Source organism: Clarias gariepinus, chromosome 4 (genome assembly GCF_024256425.1).
Source record: "Clarias gariepinus isolate MV-2021 ecotype Netherlands chromosome 4, CGAR_prim_01v2, whole genome shotgun sequence".
Lineage (NCBI taxonomy): Eukaryota > Metazoa > Chordata > Actinopteri > Siluriformes > Clariidae > Clarias > Clarias gariepinus.
Window position 1 is genome coordinate 8,750,472 of NC_071103.1, and position 27,029 is coordinate 8,777,500.

General features: G+C 38.8%; 2 protein-coding genes across 2 annotated transcripts in view; both read left to right on the forward strand.

Annotated features, from left to right (window-relative positions):
* Positions 1–6,346: 6,346 nt before the first annotated feature.
* On the forward strand, positions 6,347–16,378 carry si:ch211-79k12.1 (uncharacterized protein LOC568891 homolog). Its single transcript, XM_053495012.1, has 7 exons — positions 6,347–6,464; positions 9,401–9,522; positions 10,604–10,817; positions 12,113–12,267; positions 13,498–13,642; positions 13,940–14,081; positions 15,657–16,378. The coding sequence occupies exons 1-7, from the start codon at positions 6,407–6,409 to the stop codon at positions 15,742–15,744; spliced, it is 924 nt and encodes a 307-aa protein (XP_053350987.1). The 5' UTR covers positions 6,347–6,406; the 3' UTR covers positions 15,745–16,378.
* Positions 16,379–26,124: 9,746 nt separating this feature from the next.
* cadm4 (cell adhesion molecule 4) overlaps positions 26,125–27,029 on the forward strand; it is a 205,021-nt gene continuing 204,116 nt past the window's right edge. The window contains exon 1 of the mRNA XM_053495246.1: positions 26,125–26,403. Coding sequence (XP_053351221.1) covers positions 26,331–26,403 — 73 coding nt within the window. The 5' untranslated portion in view covers positions 26,125–26,330. The remainder of the gene's footprint in view (positions 26,404–27,029) is intronic.

Below are 27,029 nucleotides of genomic sequence, written 5' to 3' on the forward strand. Positions count from 1 at the left end.
CTTAGTCATCTTGTAACCCAGTATAAGGTTTTATCCAATGACGAGGACTTAAACTTAAGCTCTTTTGTAAGACTCTCTGGATAAGAGCGGCTGCCAAATGCCTAAATGTAAATGTAAATGGAATGTAAATGTGTATTAAGACGCCTTGGTTGTACCATAATTTATTTAAGCTCTTTTTTCTTCCTTAAAACCTTAAAAGATAGTTGTAGCAAAAGTTCTAAACCCCAGGGTCCATTGGGGTTGACTATTGTAACCTAGAAAAAGTGCAAAGATATTAACAAGAAGCAACATAGGATAAAGTCTTTGCAATAAGTACGGATGTCATAGAACCTAGAGAACTTTCTGTTTGAGTTCTTTTTCACTGTCCAATGATGCCTAGCTAGCGGAAGTGAAGCCTTTTTGCGGTCTTAGTAACGTCCTTGGAAAAGGATACTCTTCTAAGCAGTCCTGGTTCGGGCAACTAGTCCACCTACATATAGGCCATTCCCAATGGGCAAAACTTTGTTTAGACAATTAATCTAAAGTTTTTTTTCCTTGACACATGAGCAAATGATTTGAGGATCCCATGACAATCATTAGGTCTAAGTCAGTCAAATAGGTTACAAACGTGGGTGAAAAACAATGGTTTAGCCACAAGTTCACCACAGAACCATATGACCACCAATACGTGCAAGGTGAGTGTATGATTAGACATGCTGCTCTTTCACATGTTTTATTGAAGTGAGCAGTAGCAACAACAGACTTATATATAATGCAGATTAATTCCTGCTTTCTGTTTCACCCAAATGAGGATGGGTTCCCTGTTGAGTCTGGTTCCTCTCAAGGGTTCTTCCTATTGCCGTCTCAGGGAGTTTTTCCTTGCCACTGTCGCCCCCGGGTTGCTTATCAGGGACGATCTGAACATTTTGATTAATACACATTCACATTCCATACGAACTTAAATAATTCTTTTGATTGTGTAATGAAATATGATTTAATTGAATTGAATCGATTTCCGTCTCTGAGTTTGCATGTTTTCCCTGTGCTTGGTGGGTTTCCTCCAGGTACTCCGGTCCTTCCACAGTCCAAAGATATGCAGGTTAGGCTAATTGGCGTTCCCAAATTGCCTGTAGTGTGTAAATGAATGTGTGAGTGTGTGTGAGTTTGTGTGTGTGTGTGTGTGTGTGTGTGTGTGTGCGTGTGAGCTGCGATGGATTGGCACCCTGTCCAGGGTGTACCCTGCCTTGTGCCCTAAGTCTCCCAGGGATAGGCTCCAGGCCCCCCGCGACCCTAAATACATCATAAAGCGGTATAGAAGATGAATAAGTGAGTGAGACTAGGCCCCCTGCTGGGTCAACATGAGCACTACCACACAGGGACTAACCAAACTACAAGCACACCATAAAAAAAACCTCACAATCAGTGCTGAGTGCCGAGGCAGTGGTTTTCCGAAAGGATTCAGACACTGATTGCATTAGCTTGTCTTAAAATCAATCGCTTGTAAGTAAATGAGTTTCATACTGTTTCACCAGGCAACAATACAAATGCATAAGAAATATATTCAGTGTGGCGGAAGAGATAAGAGAAGTGCATTTTTAGTCTTGGAGAACAGGTGCCCTGTACCTCTAAGCACAGTTATGAGCCGTTTAGTTGATCTATCCACTTGGTGTACTGTATATTTTTGTGTATGAGGCCGGAAAAAGAAAGAACCTTTAGTGCGAATAGTCCCCATCATACAGTAGGCCATGTTATGACTTTGCTATAGTCTTGGGATGTTCTCAAACAAAAGATATAGTAGTAAGATAAAGTATACAGGTTATTGGTGATTGGAATGAAGCTGTAAATGTTTTGGTTATATGCACGGACACTCTCACATTCAAATGACAAAGTCCTGCCTGGTACATTTGTCCATAAGTCCTGAGCGTTTTTATTAATTAATGTTTAACATGTACCATTGCCTATGATTTTCCATCTCGCTCCTGCATTTTTGCCCTTTAAACTGTGTTCTATCTTGATTGTGTTTCTGACATTTTGCCTGGCGTACTGAATGTTTATTTCGAAATAGCTCATGGAGATTGTTCTAGAATTAAATTGGTATTGTGTACTGACTGGAGCAACAACATTATTATGTCAGTACTCACTCATATGATTATATCTCTTTGAATTCATATGAGGTGCGAACCCAGAGTTCTGACAGCTTAATGAACACTTAACTAATATAATAGTTCTTAATTACCATTTAAAAAAAAAATCACATTTAGTGTCATGTGATAATACACCAGCTTTGATACATTTGCTCCATGTTGGTTCAGGAAATTTTTATAAAAATGTTTAGGTTTTTGTTTACATTCCTTTGGAGGAACCTTGACGTACAGTAGGAGTCTGGGTAGCTATTGCGATATAAAAATATATGTTATTCTTGTACTATAATTATGTCATGATCACTTTTTTGCCCATGGACAACAGGTAGATTTTTTTAACATTTACAGCACTTGGCAGACACCCTTATCCAAAGCAACTTAGGTTTTATCTCAACATACATCTGAGTAGTGGAGGGCCTTGCCCAAAAGTGCCAACAGTGGTGAGTTACTGGTGCTGTAGTTTGAACCCTGGAACCTTCTTATCAGTAGTCCAATGCCTTAACCACTGAGCTACTCCTGCCAGATACTGTAAGCTGGCAGCGATAATTTATTTAAGTAGCACAACATGGTCTTTTAACCTCACACATTATACTTATATTTTTACACTTTATTTCACATTGTTATACTACATGGTGTTCAAAAAGTCTCCATACACCGGGGACTTTACCACTTTTACCAACTGCCAAAATGTCCTCAAAATTTTTTAGCATTACTTTATATTATTTTAAGATTGTGTTTAAGAATATCTTTAAAGAAAGAAAACTGCATTGTAATCATTCTCACAGCTTAACCGGAAAGCAGTCGTATTGGCAGTATTAATTCTCCCTATGCATGCAGACTTTTGGGACATTCTGTATAGACTACTGAATACTACTGATTTTATATATATATATATATATATATATATATATATATATATATATATATATATATATATATATATATATATATATATATATATATAAATTAAATGTACTGTAGAAAAAAAGATGATGATATGGGTTTTTATTTCTTGGTCTCACCTCACTTTATACTGCCTATACAAATGCACTATCCAATAGAATGTCAGTATGAAATCCACTAATCTGCTGATATTCAGATGCTGAAAGAGAACATAACAGATGAGCCTGATTGATTTCAGATAGTTTTGGACATTTCTGGCTAACAACTGTCTTGTTCTGAATTATAAAAGTGTGGTATAATTACACGACACACCATACTAGCCAAAACGAGTAATCTTATTGCTTATTAGAGACGGAAATCGCCAGTGACCATCTGATACGATATTATTAGGATACCTAGGTGCTGATTTGATTTGCATTGCGATTTGGTAAGTATCACGTTTCTGTTAGTATCATGATTCTGTTAGAATTCTTATTCTCCTACTAAAGAGGATGCTGTGCTGCTTGCCAATGTGTGAATAGATTATACTGTAGTTCACCACTTGCAGGATTATAGAGTAAGAACATTTTTTACATCAGAGGAAAAAATGTATAAAAAATAAAGAACGTATTTATTACAGTTATTTTGGAGTCATAAGTTGCCACACAAAAGAATAAACGCTTTTTCCCATCCCTATAGCTTAGTATTTCACCAGGTTGAAGATAAAACATCTTCAGCATAATAACTGAGCACTCAAAATTCTAACCATTCTCTTTAATAAACACAACATACAGTATAGTGCATGCAAGAATGTAGAACATGTTAATAATTATCCCCTAAATGAAATTAACAAGTAATTTAATACAGCATGTGATATGATGTTACATGGAATTACTGTAAAAAGCCTAACAGAAGTGAAAGTGAAGATAAAGTTCCAAAGGGGAATTCATGACCCAGAGTTAGATATGCTTAGGCATGGATGACACAGCTCAATTAACTAGCTATCAGGTTTTATAATTGTCTTCAGTATCAATCATTATATGAGAAACCAGTGCCCTGACAAAGCCCAGCTCAAAGTGTTGTGAGGCACAGTGGCAACATTTGCACCTAGCCTGGTCAAATAAAAAACTGATCCACTTTACATAAAAAATTCATTTGTTCATTCAACTTTAAAAAGTATTTATACTGCTCAGAGTCATAGTGAAATCCTGGGAGTATGGATACATAGTGGGAATGCTTTCTGTTGGGGACACGGGTCCATCACAAGCCACGATGCCCATACACACTCATACACACTTAGGGGCAATTTACTGTAGTTATTTAACATTATGGTTAAAGAAAGAAAGAGGTTCGCTGATGAAACACGGAACAGCAGACAGGAAATACACTTCAACTACTACTCAGCAGTGACCTTTGACCTCAAGTTGAACTTTGAAGATGAATAATAGAAAATAAACTAGTGCATATAAAGTTTCAAGAGACTGTGTGTGTGTGTGTGTGTGTGTGTGTGTGTGTGTGTGTGTGTGTGAGTATGTACAGTCCATGAATGTGTGTGTTTGTGTGTGTGCGTGTCTATAGAAAGGGTGTCTGTGACTGTCTATGTACAGTACAGCGTATGTACGAACAGATCATGAATGTGTGTGTGTGTTTAGAGAAATTTTTTTAGTGCCCTTGTCTGTGTTTGAACATTGTATGTTTTTTTTTTTTCAAAACTTCTGCAACTACGCCCTGGCATGCTGCCATTTAACTCCTGGGCCACATCCTGATTGGTGGCAGCCACTTAGTTACTTTTTATTAAGTATTAATTACTGTAATTACTAGCACTGTACTAGTTTATTTCCTATTATTCCTATTATTAATCTCCAGAGTTCAGCTAAAGGCCAAATTTTACTGCTAAGTAATAGTTAATTGAAGCTTATTTCCCTTATTTGAACGTATCAGTCCTACCATCAGCCCTGTGTCATGCCAACAGTGAAGCATCCTGAGAACATTCATGCATCTCATCCAAGGGAGAGGGCTCACTCGCAATTTTTTCCATCCTCCAAGAGCAACTTCTCCCAACCATCCGAGAACAGGTTAGTGACGAAACAATGCCTTTTCCCAGCATGATGAATCACCATTGCCATAAGGCAAAATGAAAACTAAATGAGTATTTGTGTCGTTCGCAAAACAGGGCCACAGCTGTACACATGAAGAAATTGATTTGTGTGTGTGTGTGTGTGTGTGTTCATAGAAAGAGTATGTGCTCATGACTGTGCATGTACAGTACAGTATATGTAGGGACAGACCATGGGTGTGTACAAGTGTGTGTGTGTGTGTGTGTTTAAGTATAAATCTCTATCGTTTGCTTTATTCCTATTTACACCATAAACCTTAATCGACATAACAAACTGTACACATATACTGTACCCAATGGTCTCACACACAGGTGTGTATTAGGCCTATAAATAATGATACGTGTGTGTGTGTCAGCCATCTTCCATGCTTGCAATCCTATACACCTTCAGCGTGTTCTCAAACGCTTAACCGAGCACAAGCACAGCATGACAAAAAAAAAGAAAAAGTAAAGAGAATAGAAAAAGCATCAGTGCTGAATTAACACCTACAGTGTCTGAGGGTTCGTGTAAGTGTTGATTGATGCGAGAGCAAGTCAAGACAAACAGCAGCTTTAACAGCTTTCCTTTCTGCCTTTGTGCATTTTCACTCTGCCACACTGGCACGTTTAGACTTGCTGTGCTCCAGAAAGTCTCAAGCAGAGATGACTTCACATGCCTCACTCCTCTTCCTTATATCCTTCAGAAGTTTAACTAGAAAGGGAAAAAGCCCCGTTTCCCACGCAAACGCTTCAGAGCCTATAAAAGATTCAACTCCTGCGAAATAAAAATGTATGACCTATAAATATTAATACAAAGTCTTTGTCATGGAGGAACCCAACTTTTAAATAATTAACAGTGTTTTTGCAAGTTCAGGGTGAATAACTGCCAGGAAGTTCATTGTTTAGCCAAAAAAAAAAGGTGTGTTTGATAGCCTTCCTTAAACTAGAGTACAGGTGGGGAAACCTTAACCAGGCCGGGTCTCCATGGTGACTGGTGACGTAACGAAAACTAGCGCGTGGAAGTAAACACGCGCTCTTTTGTTCTGCGCCGTTATTATGGATTAAAAGCATGTTATTTTAGTTCAAGGTATTTATATTAAATATTAAATGGCAGCAAATAATTAAAAAAAAAAGCCGCGTGTAATGTGACCCGTGTTAACCACCGCAGATATTCATCCCGATTGAATAACACGCAGACCGGCTGAAGCCCCGCCCCCAGCCCTGATAAATACCCCGCGAGACGAACTTTCGCTTTAGAAGTTCAGACGTGGTTTAGACGCTGAGAGGGAACAAAGCATCAGAATTAAAAATGCGGCTCTGCAGTTTGCTCACTGCGGTCATCTTCGCGCTCCTGCGGGACAGCACTGGTAAATATCTCTGAAGCATAATAATAATAATTATTATAATAATAATAATAAAAGCCTGAGTGGGTTTTTTTTTTTCGGTTCAGTATGTTGTGTGTTTTTTTTTTTTTTTACTTTATTTTCTTGGTATGATGTAAAATCAAAACAGTATCCTAGTGAGCGAGTCTTTCAAAGTTTTCTGTGAAATATTAATAGCTCATATTAAGTAAATTTCAAAGGAATAAATGTGTTACGCAGGTGCTTATGTGTGCGTGGGCATGAACATTTAAAAAAATGTTTAAAAAAGAACAAGAAATTCAGAAAGTTGAAACTCCAGAACAAATCTTAATTAACAGCTTTAAATTGGCTTGTGAAATTATAGAGAGCTGTTGCACACTGTATAATTTCACATTGTCTTTCGTGGGAAACATCAGTTACTGTAGTAAAAAAAAAAAACAGAAGAGAAAATTTAAATGTCATCTAGTCTTGTGACATTTAAATGAGGGAACTACAGTATATTCTGTTAACAACAACAACAACAACAAAAGGGAAGTTCACGTGCACCTGGGTTTCCCCTTACGCCTTATCGTACTGCGCCATAACAAAGTGCCAACTAACTGTTTCTGACCAAGCAGCTGAACAGGACTGGACATTTTTACTGACCTAATTCCTTAATTTGAAAGCAATACACTGAAGGCGAATCTGGTATTTACTGTAAGAGAGTAAACAAACAAACATAAAACAATTAAACAACTAAATATCAAATAAATGAATACATGTACAAGTTAGAGATGTTAAAAAAACACTACAATTTCCACTGTGTTTCTAAAATAAACAAGAGTCTGTTAACTTTGTATATTGAGTGGAGAGTACGCCTACTATACTGTTCTCTTTTTGTCCTTTTCTCCTTCTCTGTTCACTCACCCTACAACAAGTCCTCCATCTTGTATATCACAAGAGCTGTATAGCCGGTTTTACACACAACTGTTTTTTCTCATAACTCAAAACCTGCTGGCACCTGGAGGGCATAACTGGTACAAAGAACAAAACGTTTCCTTTATTGTTCAGTCTAACAGTCTGCACGAAACTGACTAAGCTCCTTTAAACCATCTACAGAATCTTCAGCTAGATTCCAGTAATAGTCAGAGCACTGTACATGACAACACACGTTACAGATCCAAAGCATGGAAACCAAGCAAAGATTTCTTTTATTGAGTCGGAAATATTGTAGTTAAATTTCGTCAATTCCAGTGTAGTTAGCAAGTTGAAACTTCCTCTGTATGTCTTGCAACATGCCTTGTGGAGCGCCAATGTAGTAACTGAGGGTGTAGTTTGTTTCTGAGCCAGAAAAACAATCTAAACAGTGTGAAAGTATACTGATATCAATATTTCATAGCAATACTGGTAATCTTTCAAATGACAAGGTTATGAAAAAAAAAACGTACAGCAATGTAATGTATAATATTACACCACAGCAACACAATATATTCATTTTTTTATATTTTAATATATTACACCGAACAACGGGTGGCCTGGTGGCTTAATGGTTAGCACTGTTGCCTTGCACCTCAAGCATCTTGGTTTGATTCCCAACCTGGTGCATTCCCTCCTCTGTGTGCATGGAGTTTGCATGTTCTTTTTCTGCTTGGTGGGTTTCCCCTGGATACTCAAACAAACATGCAGATTAGACTAATTGGCATTCCTAAATTGCCGATAGTGCGTGAGTGTGTGTATACACTATGTTTGTGTCCTGCGATGGATTGTCCAGGGTGTACCCCACGTCGTACCCTAAGTCTTCTGGGATAGTCTCCAGTCCCCCCACGACCCTGGGTACATTTTAACTGACTTAAGATAAGTACAACTATTTATTAGCTATTTGGTTTTCATTTAAGGTGCATATTTATACACTGTACATGAGGCACAAAACAGGCGCATATTATATACTGAATAAGACATTTCCATTTTGTTTTAGAATTTGTATAAAAATCCATATACAGATATGGTGAGCTTACTGTATGATGCAAGACTCGTACATCAAATGACCCGTGTTTACACTTCCTTATTAATACTGTATTACTATATAGTATACATTATATACAACTCTACAATAAAAACCCAGATATGAAGAAAACTGTAGCCAATCAATAGTTTTAACTGTCCTGTTTTAAGTCAGCTCATTAAAACATAAAATAATTAGAAGCTTTAGGCTCTGAAGCGAAGAAGGTCTTAAAATTTGTTGTCCGGAGTATTCCTTGAATGGAGCATCTGTTCTTAGTGTTCAGCAGTAATCCTCCAGCTGTAAACATTGATGGGCTCTGTTTGCCTTAGCTGATTTCCATAGAGCTGATGAAATTGCTCACCATACTCATGGCTTCCTACTCCACAATTTAGTGGGGAAGAAAAACCTGCCTGTAAGAGGCAGCAAAATTTAGTATCGATCTACAGTACAGTATATATGACTCTATTTATGTATTTCACGTTTTAGCTACATCACTTTAAAACCTGTCGACTTGAATACTCAGTTGATTCCCATCAGGCTCATTAATACGGGGACAGTGGCGTACAGTCTAAATATTGTTTTCATTTTAAGCAAACCAAAATTAGCCAATTTGTTGTTTTGGAAGCATATTGGTTGTAGACCTGTGTCATATTATATATATATATATTTTTTTTTTCTTTTATTTTTTTTTTACGTTTAAATTAATTTCAAGTGTCTGACCAAGTCAAGTGCAAAATGATTAAATATGAATTTTAAATGCAAAAATAAAGCATGGATCATTTATTATGAGTCTGTTGTTGCAGACATCAAGTCCCATTGGATCTCTGCTAAAAAACATTCCGCTGTCCTGTATTTGTTGAAAGAAGAACATCATTAACCTTTTATTTCGAATTCTCTTATAGTGTCTAATATAGTGTGTTTATATTTGTGCAATGTGTGTGTGTGTGTGTGTGTTTTGCAGCGTCCCTGTTCGTGCAGGGTCCTTCAGAAACAATCGTCGAGGGAGACACTGTGACTCTGGAATGTCTTGACTCGGAATCTGAGTTCAACATCAGCTCCGTGCACTTTGAAAAACTATCCAGGGTGAGGTCACTTATACATCTGTGATCTAATCTTTGCATCATACAGTAGTACACTGTCTCCCGCGTATAGCTTTAAATACTTAGGAAGCACTAAGTAGACTGAAAGAGTAGTAAAGCTGGATTCATTTATAAATCTGAACAGCTGATTGGGTTGAATATATTTGTTATAAGCCAGGTCTTTCTTAGGTGACTCGTTATCACGGTGATTAGGTCCCTAATGCGTGATCCTAACTGAGAAAAGGACACACTGCCGGAAATTGGAGGTGTGTTATTTAGGGAAGCTGTTCAAAAGGAGCATCAGACAAATGCTAGGGAGACGTGTGTGTGTTTTAGGGGGCCACAGAGAACATTTATCACTTTGTTTAATTAAGACATCACAGCAATTGGTCTTGGGAGGATTCATGGCATCTGGCTCGGCACAGAAACCGTGTACGGTGTCATTGAAACTCGACGTTTATTCATTTCACAGATCCACGCTCCGTAAATCTGTCAAACAGATTAATCTTTTAGGAAAATGATTGAGATATGAAATCTGTGCTACTGTAGGCATTGTTAAGTTTAAAAATGATGCAAGAGTCGAGTGTCCGGCTCACCGAACCAGGAGAGAGGGGGAAGAAACACACACACACACACACCCGCATGCATGCACATACACACGGCACGCATGATGTGGCTGAATGTTCTCTCTGGTTTATTCACGGGATAGACAGACTGTTGAAAATCTTTGCCAAATTCTTGTGATTTGGCATTTACTTTTGTCTTTTTATAATAGAGTGTCACGTACTTCTATTATAAATTTACAGAGGTAGTTAACAAATTCCAGGGAGAACAAAGAAAGAGGAAGTTGCATGAATATCCGTCCAGACAGGGCTATAGGAAGTATCGCCATATACAGATTGAGGTAGCGCTTGAAAGGATTTGACAGGAGAGACGCAGAACAAAGAAACCAAAGCCTGGGAAATTTCACAGTAACGTCAGATAAACCCTAACAGCGGTTTACAGTAAAAGAACTGTGTAGCCAGAAGTGGTGGTTCAGTAAATCATTTGTGTGTAGTGACCCATGTTATGTGTCGTTCCTGTAGCACAGGCAGATTTGGCATCGGCTGGACTTATACGACTACGGCTATTATTACCGCCGCTGCTTCTGGTACGACGCGGAAGTGAGTAAAGAAGACGGCCGCCTGCGCCTTATCTTAGCGAGAGTCCAGACCTGGACTGCTGGAACGTTCCGCTGTGTGCCTGACAACCTGACTGAGGTGGACAATTCATCACTGCCCTTCAAGCTCATGGTGCACTGTGAGTTCTTTTTCCCTTCTGAGCACTGGATGTGACATTGACACTGACATGGGTGTGTGCACGCAGGTGCGAATGCAATGCAAATAAGCGGCTGGAATAATGCGGCTCATGCGATAATGACTAACACACCATGTTCTCATGTGTAAACACCAGTCACATTTTCATGCATCGTTCAGGATGATAATTTTATTGTAAATATGACTCCGTTGTCAACTCCACAACCCGATTGCAATTGTCAGGAGTGTACCGTGTAATTTCCAAGCGTGAGATTTGCTGATCTAAGGTACCTTGTGGCAATTGTAGGTCATGTGACTCATGTTGAAAGTAGTATTTTGAGACTCGGCTGCCTGTAAGAGCTGAGGCTGTGAGAAAATTATTGTTCTTTCACTATGAGAGATCCGGGCTGGTGGACATGCTTCGTCTTTAAACAAGCCGATAACGGTGGCTTATCAGAAAAACGTAGTGGGGTACATGGAAGGATTAATGGAAATGGGTCAATACACACATATCTGAACCAAAAAACAAAAAAATCCCATTCCATGTGTTATTATGTTGAGCCAAGGCTTCGCAGAACATAATTATTATTTCTATTGATCAGCCTCCTAGCAGAAGCTTTTTCTACTCTATGTCTGAGAACGAACCTCCATAATGCCGCAGAGGAGCGTGATCACGTTACACATGAGGAATCAAAAGTATGCCATATAGCTCTTATGTCATGGAGGGATCAATTTAATATGCAGGATTTAAAAACTGTGACTTCTTTGTTGCTTCTAAGTCCTACCGTCCCAGTCTTGTGTGGTACTTTTAGTATGCACATGTTATGCATAAAGCAACATGAAGCTGACCGGGAACTGATTCACTGCCGGCTGTTTCGACCAAAGTTCTTGCATTGTATCAGGAAAAAAAAAAAAAAGTTCCAGCAAAGGATAAAAAAAAAAAAAAAAAAATCCTAAACAAGACTAAGCTCTTGATGTTAAATGAGATTACAGAAAATTATATTTAGTTTTTTTGAGAAAAGTAACATTTGTGATGATGTTAAATGAGATTAAAGAAATGTTTATAGAATGTTTTTATAAATGTAAATAATGAGTTTAAAGAATGTTAAATGAGATGAGTAAAATTCTGTTTTGACGGAAACAGTATATTCTTTAATCTCATTTAACATCATTAAAAAAAACCTACTTCATACTGTATAATCTGGCATGAGGAACACGTTATGCCACATTCTGATGCCAGCTGAAACTCTACGGTGGCTTTATCTTTTAATCCATTGCTTCCTCCACCAACCCCCTCAGATATTCGCGATGTGACGGTGAACAAGGCCGGAGCAACCTACCTCACCCGGTACCTCGCCCCACAAGACGAGCTGCGTGTTAAAGTAGGGGACGACGTCGAGCTGGAATGCTCTACCACCGCCTCGGAGACCCCTCAGTATTCCTGGCTCAAAGAGGTAAGAGACAGATTAGGAACGTTTATGAAATGGTAATGCTGGAATGTGATAAGGAATACAGTACGTCACTCTGTCTGTGAAAACTGCAGCAAAAAGAGGGCAGTGAGAGGTTTTGCCTCCTGGTATGAATTTTTGTAAGACAAGATGCTCAAAAAGACATTGTGGTCACAATTTTGTAATGGCCTTGTCGTCTAGAGAGTAAATAGAAATACTGCTCTAATGGCACCCCTGGGGTGCTTCTTTATCAAGATTTAAAGATCGTGCCCAACCTCATCAAATATCATGAAATGAATTCTTAAGCTTGGCGGCATCTTGACAGCTAAATTTAATTCCAAGTCCATTAAAAATCAATGAAAGGGCACACCATGACAGCAGACCTGCTCAGGATGACATAGTTAACATTATGAGTCTTCACGTAGAATGTGACAAGGTCTAATACTTTTTTAGATTAATCAGGACTTTTAATGGAAATTTTATGAGGAGAAGTGCTCGATCCCTGACCCAGTACCAGAGTCAGTCTTTGTTCAGTGATCTCTGGTTCTTTTGTAGATTCAGACATGTTTCCTTTTGAAGGGACCCTGCTGTGCAAAGTTGAAATGAAGTAAAGGCAATGAAGTAGTGTGTTCTTCAGTTCGTAAGTAAAACAGACGGAATGGCAGGGAGGCTAGAATGCATGATTTGCCAAATGACTTAACTGTAAAATTCATGATTTGAGTGGTATTTCACGAACATTAACAGATGCATTTTTAAGACCTCTAAGACTTCTGTTAACTTGAAGAGCGTTGGTTGGTTATCCAAAGGTTGACGGTTCGAGCCCGAGTTCCACTAGGTTGTTGAGCTCTGACCCCGGCCTACTAACAAAGCTGCGATAAATAAAGAGTTACAGTAATGTATAAGTGACGAATCAAGGCTGAACTTAGCTTAAAAAAAGGAGTATAGTACGGTACATTTAAACGTAAGAGCAAACGGGGAAATTTGTTTTGTGTCAGTGGTTTAGCAGCAGGATTAGCAGATGCAAAGCTGCGATAATGAAAAATGAACTCTTCATTTAGTTTTATTACGCTTTGTTTAACAAGCTTCAAACAGTCTTCAATGGCCAAAATAATTTGTATGGTAATGTTGAGGCTCTCGATTTCTTTCTGCCGTACTTTCTGTTCTGTAGCTCTTTTTTTCTCCTCCATTACTCTATTTTTAACTACAGTTTAAATCTGTATCTGTGTCACTCTGCAGGGAGAGGACTGGGTGGTTCCCTCCAATAAGCTAAAGCTGAAGCAAGTGCGCGAGCAGGACAGCGGGGAATATACCTGCACGGCTCAGCACCCGTCTGTCAGCTCCCTCGTCAAGAAGCGAACCATCAGCCTCACTGTCCTGCCAGGTCAGTCATACCTGTAGGAGGCACTGCAGAGCTGGTGAAAAGGCCCAGCAGCTAACTAACTAATTGCTCTGTGTGCTGTACGGAGTCCAGTAATAATGGTTATACAGTACGTGTGAAGTATGTTTTGATGCGTGACTCTGATGAGTCACTGAATGTACTCGTGTGTTCACTAAAGGCTTACGCCTACAATTACGGTAAATGGTTTGGTAGAGCTCTGGGTGGGTAGAAACCGTACTTACGAAGTTATTAACAAGGAAAGAAACAAGGTTTGATTTGATTTGCGTTTGTGTCCCACAGAGGAAGCCGCGTGGTATGAAACGACTTCAGGCCGCATTTATCTCTTCTTGTCTGCAACAATGGCGCTTCTTGTGGTTGCCATCCTGACCACGACTGTCTTCTTGTGCCGCCGGTCCCGACAGAACAAGAGCAAGGGCCCGATGTAAGTAGCACTCACCGGTTTGAGAGTATATGTGCACTTTCAATATGAGCCATATGGGTAATTCAACACGTGAGATTCAAATTTCATATTCAAATTTGTATTCGTAATGGGCACAACCACAGACAGTATGATTTATAGTGAAATGCTTATATGACAGCCTGTGACCTAAAACAAGAGATAGGATAGAACAGAAAGTTTTAACTACAATAAAAGTTGACTAAGGGTTGACTGGAGGTCTTACCATGGTTGTGAAAACAGTAATAAGTACAATGGTCACCATTGGCCTCCTCGACACTAGTTGGACTACAGAGGTTCCTGGATGGATGGATGGATGGATGGAATACACTTAAACTATAGATAGAATTTCCAACAAAAAAAAAATTTAAATTATATAATGTGATAAATTTCTTTATTTAATAAATTGAAGTTTTTTATTTATTAAAAATTTACAGATTTATACAAGTTACAATACAATATAATGTAATATAATATAATATAAATAGAAATAAAAAAAATAGTACATTAAAAAAAGTACATTAATTGTGTACTGTGAAGTATATAAAAAATATAAAAACACTTTAGAAGGAGACTTAATGACACTTTATGGCGTGTGAGTATGACAGCAGTAATTGAAAGATGAATTATAGAATGAAATGATGTGTGTGTGTGTGTGTGTGTGTGTCAGCAGCGTTGAGATGTTGTTTAGGTCTTCTCCTACAGTAACACCTTTATTCCATGAATTTGTCATCTATCATTTTCACAAGTTCATAAAATGGGTTAATCCATCTTAGGCAACAGTGACATTTCTTGAAGGCATCTTTACGGTCAACATCTGCTCTCGAGTAACAGGATTAAAAGTAGCTGCGTTTTGGCTAAAAATAAGCACATACAGTACAGTACACGTAGTCAATTGGGGCTTTTTTAATAGTTTTTAAAAGTTACTAATAATCCTTAGAGGTCTAATTTGGGTAACACACCTGTTCTTTCAAAGTTACCTTATCAGTAACTAATAGTAACTAATAATTAATCATTAAAAAACACAAAGAATTCTTCCTGTCCCTGGAGGTCTGGACGATGCAACATGATACATAATGTAGAACATGTGAACATGTGGAATGTTGCAAAGATGTCATAAAGGACAATAAAAGGAACATGTTTTAAAGGCTCTAAATGGATGCCTTATGAGAACGGAGATGTTCAGCATGAGATGTTAAATGGATTCACACATAAATGTAAAAAAGTGTACTTTAAAAAAAAAAATAAAAAATCAGAAAGTAAGACCAGAGCCATCTGTGCATCACTTGGTAGCGTTTTCATTTACAGCATTTGGCAAAGAGAGACATATGTCTTATCTCATTATACTGTACATCTGAGCAGTTGAGGGTTGAAGGGCTTTGCTCAAGGGATTAACTGGGGCAACTTGGTGGTGCTGGGATTTGAAACTGCGTCCTTTCACGCCATAGTCCAGGGGTAGCTCTTATCCACTCCACTGCCCTACCCCTGACACACCTGAGCCTTTTTTCCATTCCATTGTGTTCTTTTTTTAAATAAATGCCTCTCGTTTCTCTTTTCCAGCGACGACCACTCCCAGAAGAAGCCTATCTACAGGAACAGCGTGGAATCTCTGGTTTCCACTGCTGGAGACAAACAACCACTGGTCTAATGAGTGAGATGGAGAGGGGAGAGAGGAGAGAGGTGGATGAGGACAGTGAGTGTTGAAGTTTAGGAGAGAAAGAACCTGCCAGATTGGATAAGAGATGGTTCGTTAGTGAAACGCAGGCCGTGAATTGTATTGAAGACAGTAGGAAAAGGGTGTGTGGACTTGATAGGCAGACATGATTGTTTCATGGTAATGGTTCCAATTCAGCAGGTTTGGCAGCAGTACTCCTCGACTAAAGGTGTGCAATTTTCTCTGTATTGATTCACAACCCAACAAAATTGAGATTCACGCCTGTTGTCTAAGACAGGCACTGCGAATGCTGGTGTGAGCTTTAAATCTCTGATCTTTTTCAGATATAACCCTTTCCTGCTACTCACTCCTCCAGCCTTGAGTTGTAAACAAGTCGCTTTTTCTGGCAGCGTCAGTTTGTTAGACAATCATTCTGGTGGACACAATATGATACAGCAACTTTAGGTGAAGTGTTTATTCGTGGGCTCTCTATTCTACTCGACAGCACCTTTATTAAATGCAACTGTAAGACTATATGAAAAATATGATAGCACTTTAAATCTTTTACACAATGTTTGATCATTGCTTTGTAATTTTGAAAGTTACATTAAACATCTTTTAAAATACATTTCAAACTTGTCATTCTTCTTACTGATTTTAAAGCTGTCTATAAATGTTGTCATGTTTATTCCGGAAACAAGTATGGTGCAACGGAAAAACTCTCGTCCAGTCATCAGGAGCTAGTCCTGGACGTCTGTGGGCATCGTCCTTCATGGTAAACAAGCGAGATTGCTCTTTCCTCTCTGCTCTGTGATACAGCACGAGCAGCAGATTGGAAAACAGGAGCAGATTAGAAAACATCTAGGAAATGTATTTAGGTGTGGATTACAGGAGGTGAAAGGAAAATAGTTTGGTATGAAAAAGAAGGAAAAAAAGATATTTTTTTGTACACTATGCTCAGGTGATCCTAGAAACCAATCACCACAAATGTCTCACTGTTTTTTCACCAGAAGCCTTTCAGACCCACACAGCCACAAAGCACACTAGGGTCCATATGGTACACTGTAGATTGGGACACAGCCCAATCAGTCACTTACTGTGACACTATTAATATAAGATGCCATGGCAAAACAAACCACTTTTCAGTTTTTCTTAATTATTCACCTATTTTTTAACCATTATACAGCACTTACCCTGTGTTGTTAAAGTCTGTTTAGGGCACAAGGTGGGTACATGCATGGTTGGAAGGCCAACTCAATGCAGGTGTGCTGTGAAAAAGGATTCCTGGTTTTTATATTTTTATTTTGCATATTTGTCACAATTAAATGATTCAAATCATTAAACAAATTTTAATATTACACAAAGATAACCTGCATACAAAATTCAGTTTTTATTAAGGGAAAAAAGCTGTCCAAACCTGCTCGCCCTACATGAAGTGATTACCCCTAAACCTAATAACTGGTCGTGCCACCCTTGCCGGCAACAACTGCAATCAAGCGTTTGTGATAACTGGCAATGAAGCTCTCGCATCTCTGGGGAGGAATTTTGGCCCACTCTTCTATACAGAATTGTTTTAATTCAGTCACATTAGAGGCTTTTCAAGCGTGAACGGCCTTTTTAAGGATCTCAATCGGATTTAGGTCTTGACTTTGAGAAGGCCACTCCAAAACTATTTTTTGAGCCACACAGATGTGGACTTGCTGGTGTGTTTCGGATCATTGTCCCGCTGCATAACCCAAGTGCGTTTGAGCTGGAGGCCATGAACTGATGGCTGGACATTCTTTTTTAGGATTTTCTGGTAAAGTGCAGAATTCATGGTTCCATCAATTATGGCAACTCGTCCAGGCTCTAAAGCTGCAAAGCAGCCACAGAACATCATGCTACCACCACCATGTTTGACTGTTGATATAGGACTCTTTTGATAAAACAAAAGGTGAGCAATTACTTTTTCACATATGGCCAGACAGATTTGGACAGCTTTTTTCCCTTTAATATGCATATTTATATACACTCACTCACAAAAGTGAGTACACCCCTCTCATTTCAGCAAACATTTTAGTATATCTTCTCGAAGGACAAAAATGAAATTTGGATATGTTTTAGAGTGTCAATGTGCAGCTTTGTATAACAGTATGGATTTACTGTCCTTTGAAAATAAATCAACATACATCCATTATTGTCAAAATAGCTGGCAACAAAAGTAAGTACCCTCTAAGTGATAACAGCTGTACATCTTTAACCATGAAAAGTCACATGATCCACTCATTATGTTCATGTGTTTGTCAGTGGCCGAGTATGTCCCCACATGGCGCTTCGCCACCTTCCGTTTGAGAACGCCCCACAGGTGCTCAATAGGATTCAGGCTATTGAGCACCTGTGGGGCGTTCTCAAGCGGAAGGTGGCGAAGCGCCATGTGTATACTGTAACATCCAGCAGATCCATGATATCATTATGGAGGAGTGGAAGAGGATTCCAGAAACAACATGTGCAGCCCTGGTGATTCCATACCCAGGAGGATTAAGGCCGTGCTAGATAACGATGGTGCTCACACAAAATATTGACACTTTAGACACATGTTCACTTAGCGTGTACTCATTTTCATTGTCACTTATTTAGACCATAAAGTCTGCATGTTGAGTTATTGTTAGAGGACAGTAAATCGGTACTGCTATACATGCTGCACATATTGTCCCTTGAAAAAGTAGTTGCTGAAATGTAAGGTGTGCACTCACATTTGTGAAGGTGTACTCACTTTGGTGAGATACCGTATATATATATATATATATATATATATATATATATATATATATATATATATATGGGAAAATAAATCTCATAAATCCTATAAATCCTTGGAAACCTCAAGGTTGTAGCCCGCATCCAGGTTGCACCCCGCCTTGGCCCATGTCTTTTGGGATAGGCATATCTATGCTTTGTTCAGGACTTTGTTCATTTCTTGGGTGAATGTTACCACAAATCATTCCCAGCGTCATAAACGAGGTCTAGTATACAGTAATGTGAAGGTTTTCACAGAAATTCCATTACATGCATAATTTCTGTGATTCTCAGGACACCTTTTCATCCTTTAGAACTCACTCAGGCACTGCCAAAGCTCTGGTTTTCAGTCATCTTTAGTGTTGTCTAATAAGAAGAGGATAATGTCTGTTCACCGGGCCTCAGGAGAACCTTCAACAGTAATAATTTTAGACAGAGCAGGCTAACTATCATCATGAAGAATCGCCAAATCTATAAAAACCTATTCCCCTTTCTTTAGAGTACTACATTATCTGACAGAGAATGAAGACACTCCTGAGACCTCTAAAGATTTAAAATCACCAAAGATATAAGCTCTATGTGTATGTGTTCAGCAAATGATTAGTGTAGGCCTGCCAAATTGCAGTCTTTTAATCAATGCAGGGCACATTTTGGGCTTTCAATCAATTACATCTTATGCTCTGATCTTAATCAGAGCACGAGCTCAGAGCCTGATGCTATAAACCAAAGCAAAACAAAAAAGGCTGGAAATATCCTAAGGCAAGCTGTGGTTGCCAAACGTGGTAGCAAGGAATTGATTAGCGGCAGGTTAAGACAAAAAAAAAAAAAAAAAGGATGTTCTAAAGAAGAAAAACCTTAACAGGTAAAAAACGTCGAATGGCAGGTTTCCCTATTAAAAAAAAAAAAGAATCACATTAAAAATGACATAAAAGTCCTATTATCCAAGTGTGCTGCATGACTGGTACCCTACTTAATATTCTACAGATCTTCTGCCTCATTTGGAATTGCCTATATGGCACCCATCCATCTTTAACCACTACAGTTCTTATATTACCTCTTATATGATATTAACTGTAGTGAGGTGCAAAAATTCATTAAAGTCCATGATAATATACCTACTAATTTGATTATTACTCTCTACACCGTTTTATGTTCAATTTTACCACCATGTGACTGACCGAGGACTGTCATTAATAAAACAGGAAGCAACTTTCTTTTTTCGAACAAAGACCCTCTGTTATAAATACTCACATCACAAAGCAAAACTGGGGAAATGATATTGAGTTGATTTTTCATGTTCTTTATATCCTACGTTGCTAGTGTGCATGGTTCTAAATGGGGTGGTGGTGGGGTGGAGTTCAATAGGCCTATGTTTTAAATCCCTGCTGCACTGTCCGTCCATGCATCCATCCATCCATGCATCTAGGAACCTCTGTAGTCCAACTAGGGACCATGGAGGCCAGTGGTCACCACTGTATTTATTCTCATTTTCACAAGCATGGTAGGACCTCTGGTTAAGGTTCACACACACATTAGCACACTATGGGCATTTTGGGAACAGCAATTAGCCTAATCTGCATGTCTTTGGGAGGAAACCGGCTAAGGTGCACACTCCATGCACACAGACCCGGAGGTGGGAATCGATCCTGGACCCTGGAGGTGCAAGGCGACAATGCTAACCACTACGCCACTGTGCCCATATTGTTATATATATATTAAACACTTATTTGTAATGGAGAAAAAAACTAAAAACAAAACATGGAAATTTTTCTTTAACTATTTTTCAGTGAGTCTGTGCTGGTTGTAGACTCAGATTCCTCTTAATGGCAGACAGCCATGGATCTTGACATGTTCTTCTGCTGTTGTAACCAATCCGGTTTAACGTTATTCTTTCTGAAATGCTTTTCCTCTCACCGTGGCAGTAAATAGTGATTATTCGCATTACCGTCACCTTTATGTCAGCTCAAAGTAGTCAGCACGTTCTCCTCTGACCTGCCTGCAGAACTGATGCTTATCTGAAAGCTTTTTTTTTTTTGTATTTGTCTGTGAAATCCCAGCAGACTGTCATGACAGGCCATCAGAATTTGCTAGACTATTTAAACCAGTCTGTCAGACACTGGCATTGTCTATGTGACCGAGATCAGCTTTTTTCCCTCTAATTCTGATGGCTGATGTGAACTTAAACTGAACATTAACTGACGCCCCGAAGCTCTTGTCCTGTATCTGCATGATGTTATGCATCGCGCCAAAGCCACATGATTGGCTCGTTGGATAACTGCAGTAACAAGCAGGTATACAGGGGTTTCTTTTATAGTGGCCAGTGAGTGCATTTTTGTACAGCAATCACTTAAATCTAAAATTTCATTAGTTCTGCAGCTGGTCACCCCGTGACATTTAAAAGCTACTGTAGGATGGTATAGGCAAGTACTGTGCGAGCAAAAAGGAATTTGCTCATACAGTATGAGAGAAACCTTTTTATGCATTTTCAATGTTGAGTTAGCTTGAACAAAGTGTATAGGTTAGATATTATTTCACATGGCATTGCAGTGTCTTTAAAGCTGACACATCACCTCCACAGTTATGGCCTGTCATAAGAATGACATTATGCTGAGTTTGTAGTTTGTCTGCTATATTAATTGGCCTGTTCTAATGTGTTAACATTTCTGTATTAACAACTTATCGAGGGACTTGCTCCATATAAAGGGATTCAAATTGCTGACAAGTATAAGCTGTTGATGTTTTTAATCATTTTACAATTAGTCTCCAGTGTGATCACAAGTGTAAGGGTGTTTTCACACTATGGTCAGAGCCACCGGTCTGAGTACACTTGACTGCAAAGTCTAATAGATTTGCATAATATGAACACTCCTAGGATCCTAGGTCTTAGAGGTAAAGAGCTGTAACTTCTACAGAATGAAAGATTAGGCTCTGAGAATTCCTCATAATCTGTTTATAGTGGGCTAAATCAGCTATTTCCAGTTATACAGATAATGTGGTGGCATGGTGGTGTAGCGGTTGGCACTGTCGCCTTGCACCTCCAGGGTTCGATTCCCACCACGGGTGTGCCCATGGAGTTTGCATGTTTTCCCCGTGCTTGGTAGGTTTTCTCAAACAGTGCAAAAACATGCAGATTAGGCTAATTGGCAATGTCAGTGGTGCAAGGCTGTCCAGGGTGTACCCCACCTCGTGCCCTAAGTGTCCTGGGATAGGCTCCTGTATACAGGATAAAGAAGTACTGTATAGACAATGATCAAGTGAGTGCGATTAAATTAAAGAAATGTGAACTAATGTTTTACTGTGACAGACTGCAAAGTGGCTAAAGATACCACAATTATTTTAAAATTGAGCAGCAACCTCATTTCCCCTCTTGTCTTTTCCAACCACTCAGCACTCGGCATCACCAGTATACTAATAACACGCCTGATCGTCTGTGATCATCTGCACCTGTTTCTTACTGGTTCATACCATAAGTTAGATGTTTTGAGTGATTCATAGGTCACTGTGTGGCTTCTCATATAAAAAACATTGCTTTGAATCTGGTCAGGTACAGGGACTGGACAGAAAATGGGAGACAAAACGTACTGTGAAAAAAACTGTATGTACTGTATATGCTCTGCTCCTTCTATACTTTAAGTCTACTTTGTCCAGATAGATCCGTTCTATGACAGCCAAATGCATAGAGAATAACAGCACTTATGTTTAACCTTTCATTCATCACCCGTCCAAATTACAGTCACAAAATAGGTAACAAGAGAAAATCTCTTGTTGGTAAATATTGCACAGTTTAGGCTCAGCAATGCACTTTGAATAAACCCCCTAATGAAAAACTGGCATGACAAATGTACCCACTCGGGCAAGACTTTATAGAGCCGTTCAATTAGGCTTTTTTATGACTCTCAATAAAAAAAGATTGCATACCATACAGTCTTCACTGTCACAAGGTGACCAATCCCGAAATAATTCTATGGGGTCATACTGTTTATTTATTCCTCCAACATTTCATACGCATAGGGAAATGTTTTGTTGCTGGTATCTTAATTAACATGGAAGTGAAAGCATTTCGGCACAAAACACCCTGCACGCTATTGAAACAAGAAAATGTTTCCTGTGCACCACCTTGTTATCCATGAAAGCGCTTTATTGCAGCTGAGCGTAGCCACTGGCAGTTTGAATCAGCATAGTTTTATGAAGACACCTGAGAAAGTGTTCCACAACAATACATTGTCAGGATGCATTCACAAGAAGAAATATAGTGTTATTTTTACAACAATGCCTAATATGAAGCCTAAACAGAGCAGGCTTGCAAAAAGCTGATATCTTTTCTACTGGAAAAAAAAAAAAAAAAAAAAAAAAAAACAATCTCAACTTGGCAATTTCTTCATAACTAATGTTGTCATGTCTCTGTTTGGAGAAATGCACAAAGGAGTTGACTTTAATAACAAATTGCCTTCTTCATACCCAGCTGTCCCAGTGAGTGAGTGAGCGTTCTTGTGTGCTCAGAATTTGTGTGTGTGTGTGTAAACAAAAGACTTTCTCTTCCTCATTTGCAAACATTGGTTCAGATTAGCTGCTCCCTCCAGTCGAGAGCTGATGTGCACCCCCACTCGTCCTCTTAGCTCAATGAATGAGCTCAGCGTAATGCCTGCAAGATGAAGATGAAAATTTGAAAAAGTTTGAAACTCGAGAATTCATTCAGACTGCAAAGTTTCACTAATGCTCCCTGTGGTAATATTAGATAGAACTCTGTAGTTATGAGTACTCTCAATGTCCTTGATATGCGTTACCGTGGTAGATATAGCAATTCTGTACAATTCAATATTCAACGACTACGCAGTCGTACAACCTTAATAACCCTCGACAAACATATCTAATGAATAAAACATGACAGGGTGTTCTAATAACACAAAGTCCCAAAGTGCATGTGCTACAGTAATTTGTCAACATTAAAAATATTTATTTATATCGTGCATTTGATCTGTTTATAGTTGTATGTATTACTTGTACTATAGCTATAAATAGGTGTAATTCCCTTCCCGTACCAGTCAGTTTTTCTTCCTTTTTATGGTAATAAGACAAAGAATGCAGTTTGTTGAACTAATAGTTTGCCTGTAAAAAGGGTTTTAAGATAGGTAGTTTGTGCGTGTTTCTTTTATATTCATATCAGATCCATTTATTTTAGACCTACTCCATGTGGACATATTACATAAACACGTATGTGGACACATTGTACATACTGTACATACTGTCTCTCTGTCGAGTTACACATGTACACTCCTGAGCTGCCAGTGATCCTGGGCCCCACCTGTCTGACTCGACCTGGTGACCCGCTTCTGATTGGAGATCTCGTAGCATGAATGCCCCGTGTGGTCTGTCTGGGACGTCTGAGTTGCACATAGACGGTCCTGGCCTTGGCTGATGCTGACCGGTGTTCTTGGAGGACTCGTGACTGCAGATGCTTTATAATTCAGTTTATAGGAGTTTCCTATAGTCTACCTGAGCATCCAATAATGAACTGGACTCCACTGTCGCCATCATCTTTGACTTGCTCATCAGGGACAATTTTATCATGATTCATACACATTTCATACAAACTTCCATAATTCTTATCATCTACTGTATGTCATATCATATATGACAGTTGCACAATGCCAATATTTTCACATACATACATATAATATTTTTTTTTGCATTTCTAGTAGATGATACACTGCATTTCGCTGATTAGCACCTTTACTACACGATGACAACAAAGTTGCCTACCTACCCAACTACCTACCTACCTGTCCCTGAGATGAGTTGCTACTATAGAAACTGTAATCTATTAAAACAAGCACATTAAAATAACCCTGTGATATACAGTAACACTGTCAAAGCTGTTGTAATAGAAAATTAATCAACACCAATCATTTGAAAATTTAGGCATTCTCCTTAAATGCTAGGAAACAATTTGTCCAAGTAACAGAAGACGAATATATAGAGCAGACAGGGTCAAGGGTATGTCAGAGGTTTACTCCACTTGTCATAAACTATAATAACTGGCAATAACAGACTCTACCCACTTAGACTGAATGACAGATAGTCTTACAGTACAACAAAGAGCAGTCATAAACTAAAACCAATATGAAAGGAAAACAACCAATAAACAGATAAATCACAAACTAACTCTAATCCTGGAAAGATAGACACCATTATGACGTGATATTTTCCCTGCACAGGCCTTTTTGATTCATTTCAGCCGTTCATTCTCAGGATAAATAGATGACTATCTTTTGTGGTAGCTACATGATGCTTTGAGGACATGCAGACTAGCCTCCGGTGGTCTGTAAAAGGACTTTAATTATTTAAGACTCCTTAAGTGGTCTTTTGGTCATCTTCAAATAATGAGATGTTACTAATTACTCTTTGAAGACACCCTAAAGAAGACTTCAGTAGAAAAAAATGAGTCCTGAAGGAGTCTGGGGCTTTAACAATTTAGTAACAGTCCTCTAGTTTGAATGGTCCAAAGATGCCCTGCAGTCTTACGTGTGACAAATTACAACTGAGAATGATTCTTTACACTCTACAGATTATTTCTATAGTTTACAGCTTACAGTATGTTCAATACCTCACAGCGCATGTTCTACACTTTACAGCCCATGTTATACAAGTGTATAGGTTTTTCTATATCGTAGTGTGTAAATGCATGTGTGAATGTTGACTGAAGGTCCTACCACGCTTGTAACATTGGAATAGATACAATGGTCACCATTGGCCTCCACAGAGTTGAACTACAGAGGCTCCTAGACGGATGGATGGATGGATGGATGGATAGTTTTACACTTTGTATTATTGTCCTGTGTATTATTGTTTTGTCCTGTGCATTTATTTTTCCTCATCTCACACTCTTGTGCAAATGTAAGAAGCGACAGTTAATTTCAATATCTAAAGGCTAAACAAACACCAATAAAAGAACACGACCTGTAATTAGTCCTTAGCGTTGTAGTACCCCTGACTCGCCTAGTGGTGTCGCCAAACACAAGCATTGCACTGCATTACAGCAAGCCTCTTCAGCTTTATCACATCACCTTATCTCTCTACACCATAAAATCAATATCTTAAGGCTGGCACCAAGTCCCAAAGATCCTCGTCCTTTATTGTAGTATTTATCAGGGCTGCCGATCTGAAGCTGACAGACTAACCTGGATTAAAAAAAAAAAAAACTTGAAATAATTTAAATTAATTGTCCAAATCTATAGAACATAAAATCCAAAATCTAACATGTATTTGCCAGTAAACAGCATTCCGAGTTAAATGCATTTTTTTTTTTTTTAGCTCTAATGTGTTAGAATTGTAAAGTGCATCCTGTGGTCTGTGGTCTGTAATGTCGCTAATGCTTGCAGTTAATCACGTTTATGGTGCATTGATTTCAATTATTTTAAAAAGAACCTGCTCTTTTTTTTTCTCTTTTTTTAATCAGGCTTCTCTCTTTAAATTGCCAACCCAAACCCCGCCCATGATTACCTTTAAATTGACATCAAAGCCCCGCCTAGGATTCATTGCCCGCGATGCTATTGGTCAAAGCGTGAATTAGCCACGCCCCCTTCGACCGGTTGACAGTAGCGTGAAGACCACGGTGGAAACCCGGAGCTTTCCAGCAGCCGCTCGGTTCAGCTTCAGCTCGGCTCAGTTCAGCAGCTCAGCTAAGAGTGGTGTGTGTGTGTGTGTGTGAGTATGTAAGAACCAGTCGGTTCGAGCGCGACGTCGGAGTTCAGAAAGAAACTTCCCCCGGTCTCCGGATCTGACTTAAATACGGAAATAGAGCTGCCATGGCGTTGGCGTCCGTGTGGAAGTACTGCGGTGTATTCATCACGCTGCTCGCGCTGTCCCTCCTGCGCACAGGTAACAACCGCATCTCATCTCTGTAATGTCATGTGCATGCGCGCGCGAGAGAGAGAGAGAGCGAGAAGCGTCTTGGTGCGTGTGGGTATGTGCGCGCGCGTGTGTGTATATGTATTCATTGATGTGTATCCACTGTGCCTGGCTGTTATTGTTCATTTAGTGTGTGTGTGTGTGTGTGTGTGTGTGTAAGAGAGAGAGAGAGAGAGAGAGCTTGGATTTCTAAATCACAGCAGTTCATTTTCTCCACATGGCTTCTGATGATCGTTTTTGTGATAAATTGAAATGGAATTAATTAAGAATTAAATTAAACCATAATTCAACTACAGGCTACGGAAAGTACTTTTAGTTCCCTGTTTTTGCTCCAATCAGTTATTAAACTGCTCTCTGATTATTTTGGGGTGTGTGTGTGTATTTTGTGTGTGTGTGTGTATATATATATATATATATATATATATATATATATATATATATATATATATATACACACATACACATAAGAATATATTAGAAAGATTTTTCTAAAAGTATTGCTATATGTTATATATTGATATATGATAATATTAGTAATATTATATATATATATATATATATATATATATAGCATTCTATTTTTCTTTTTCTGAAGC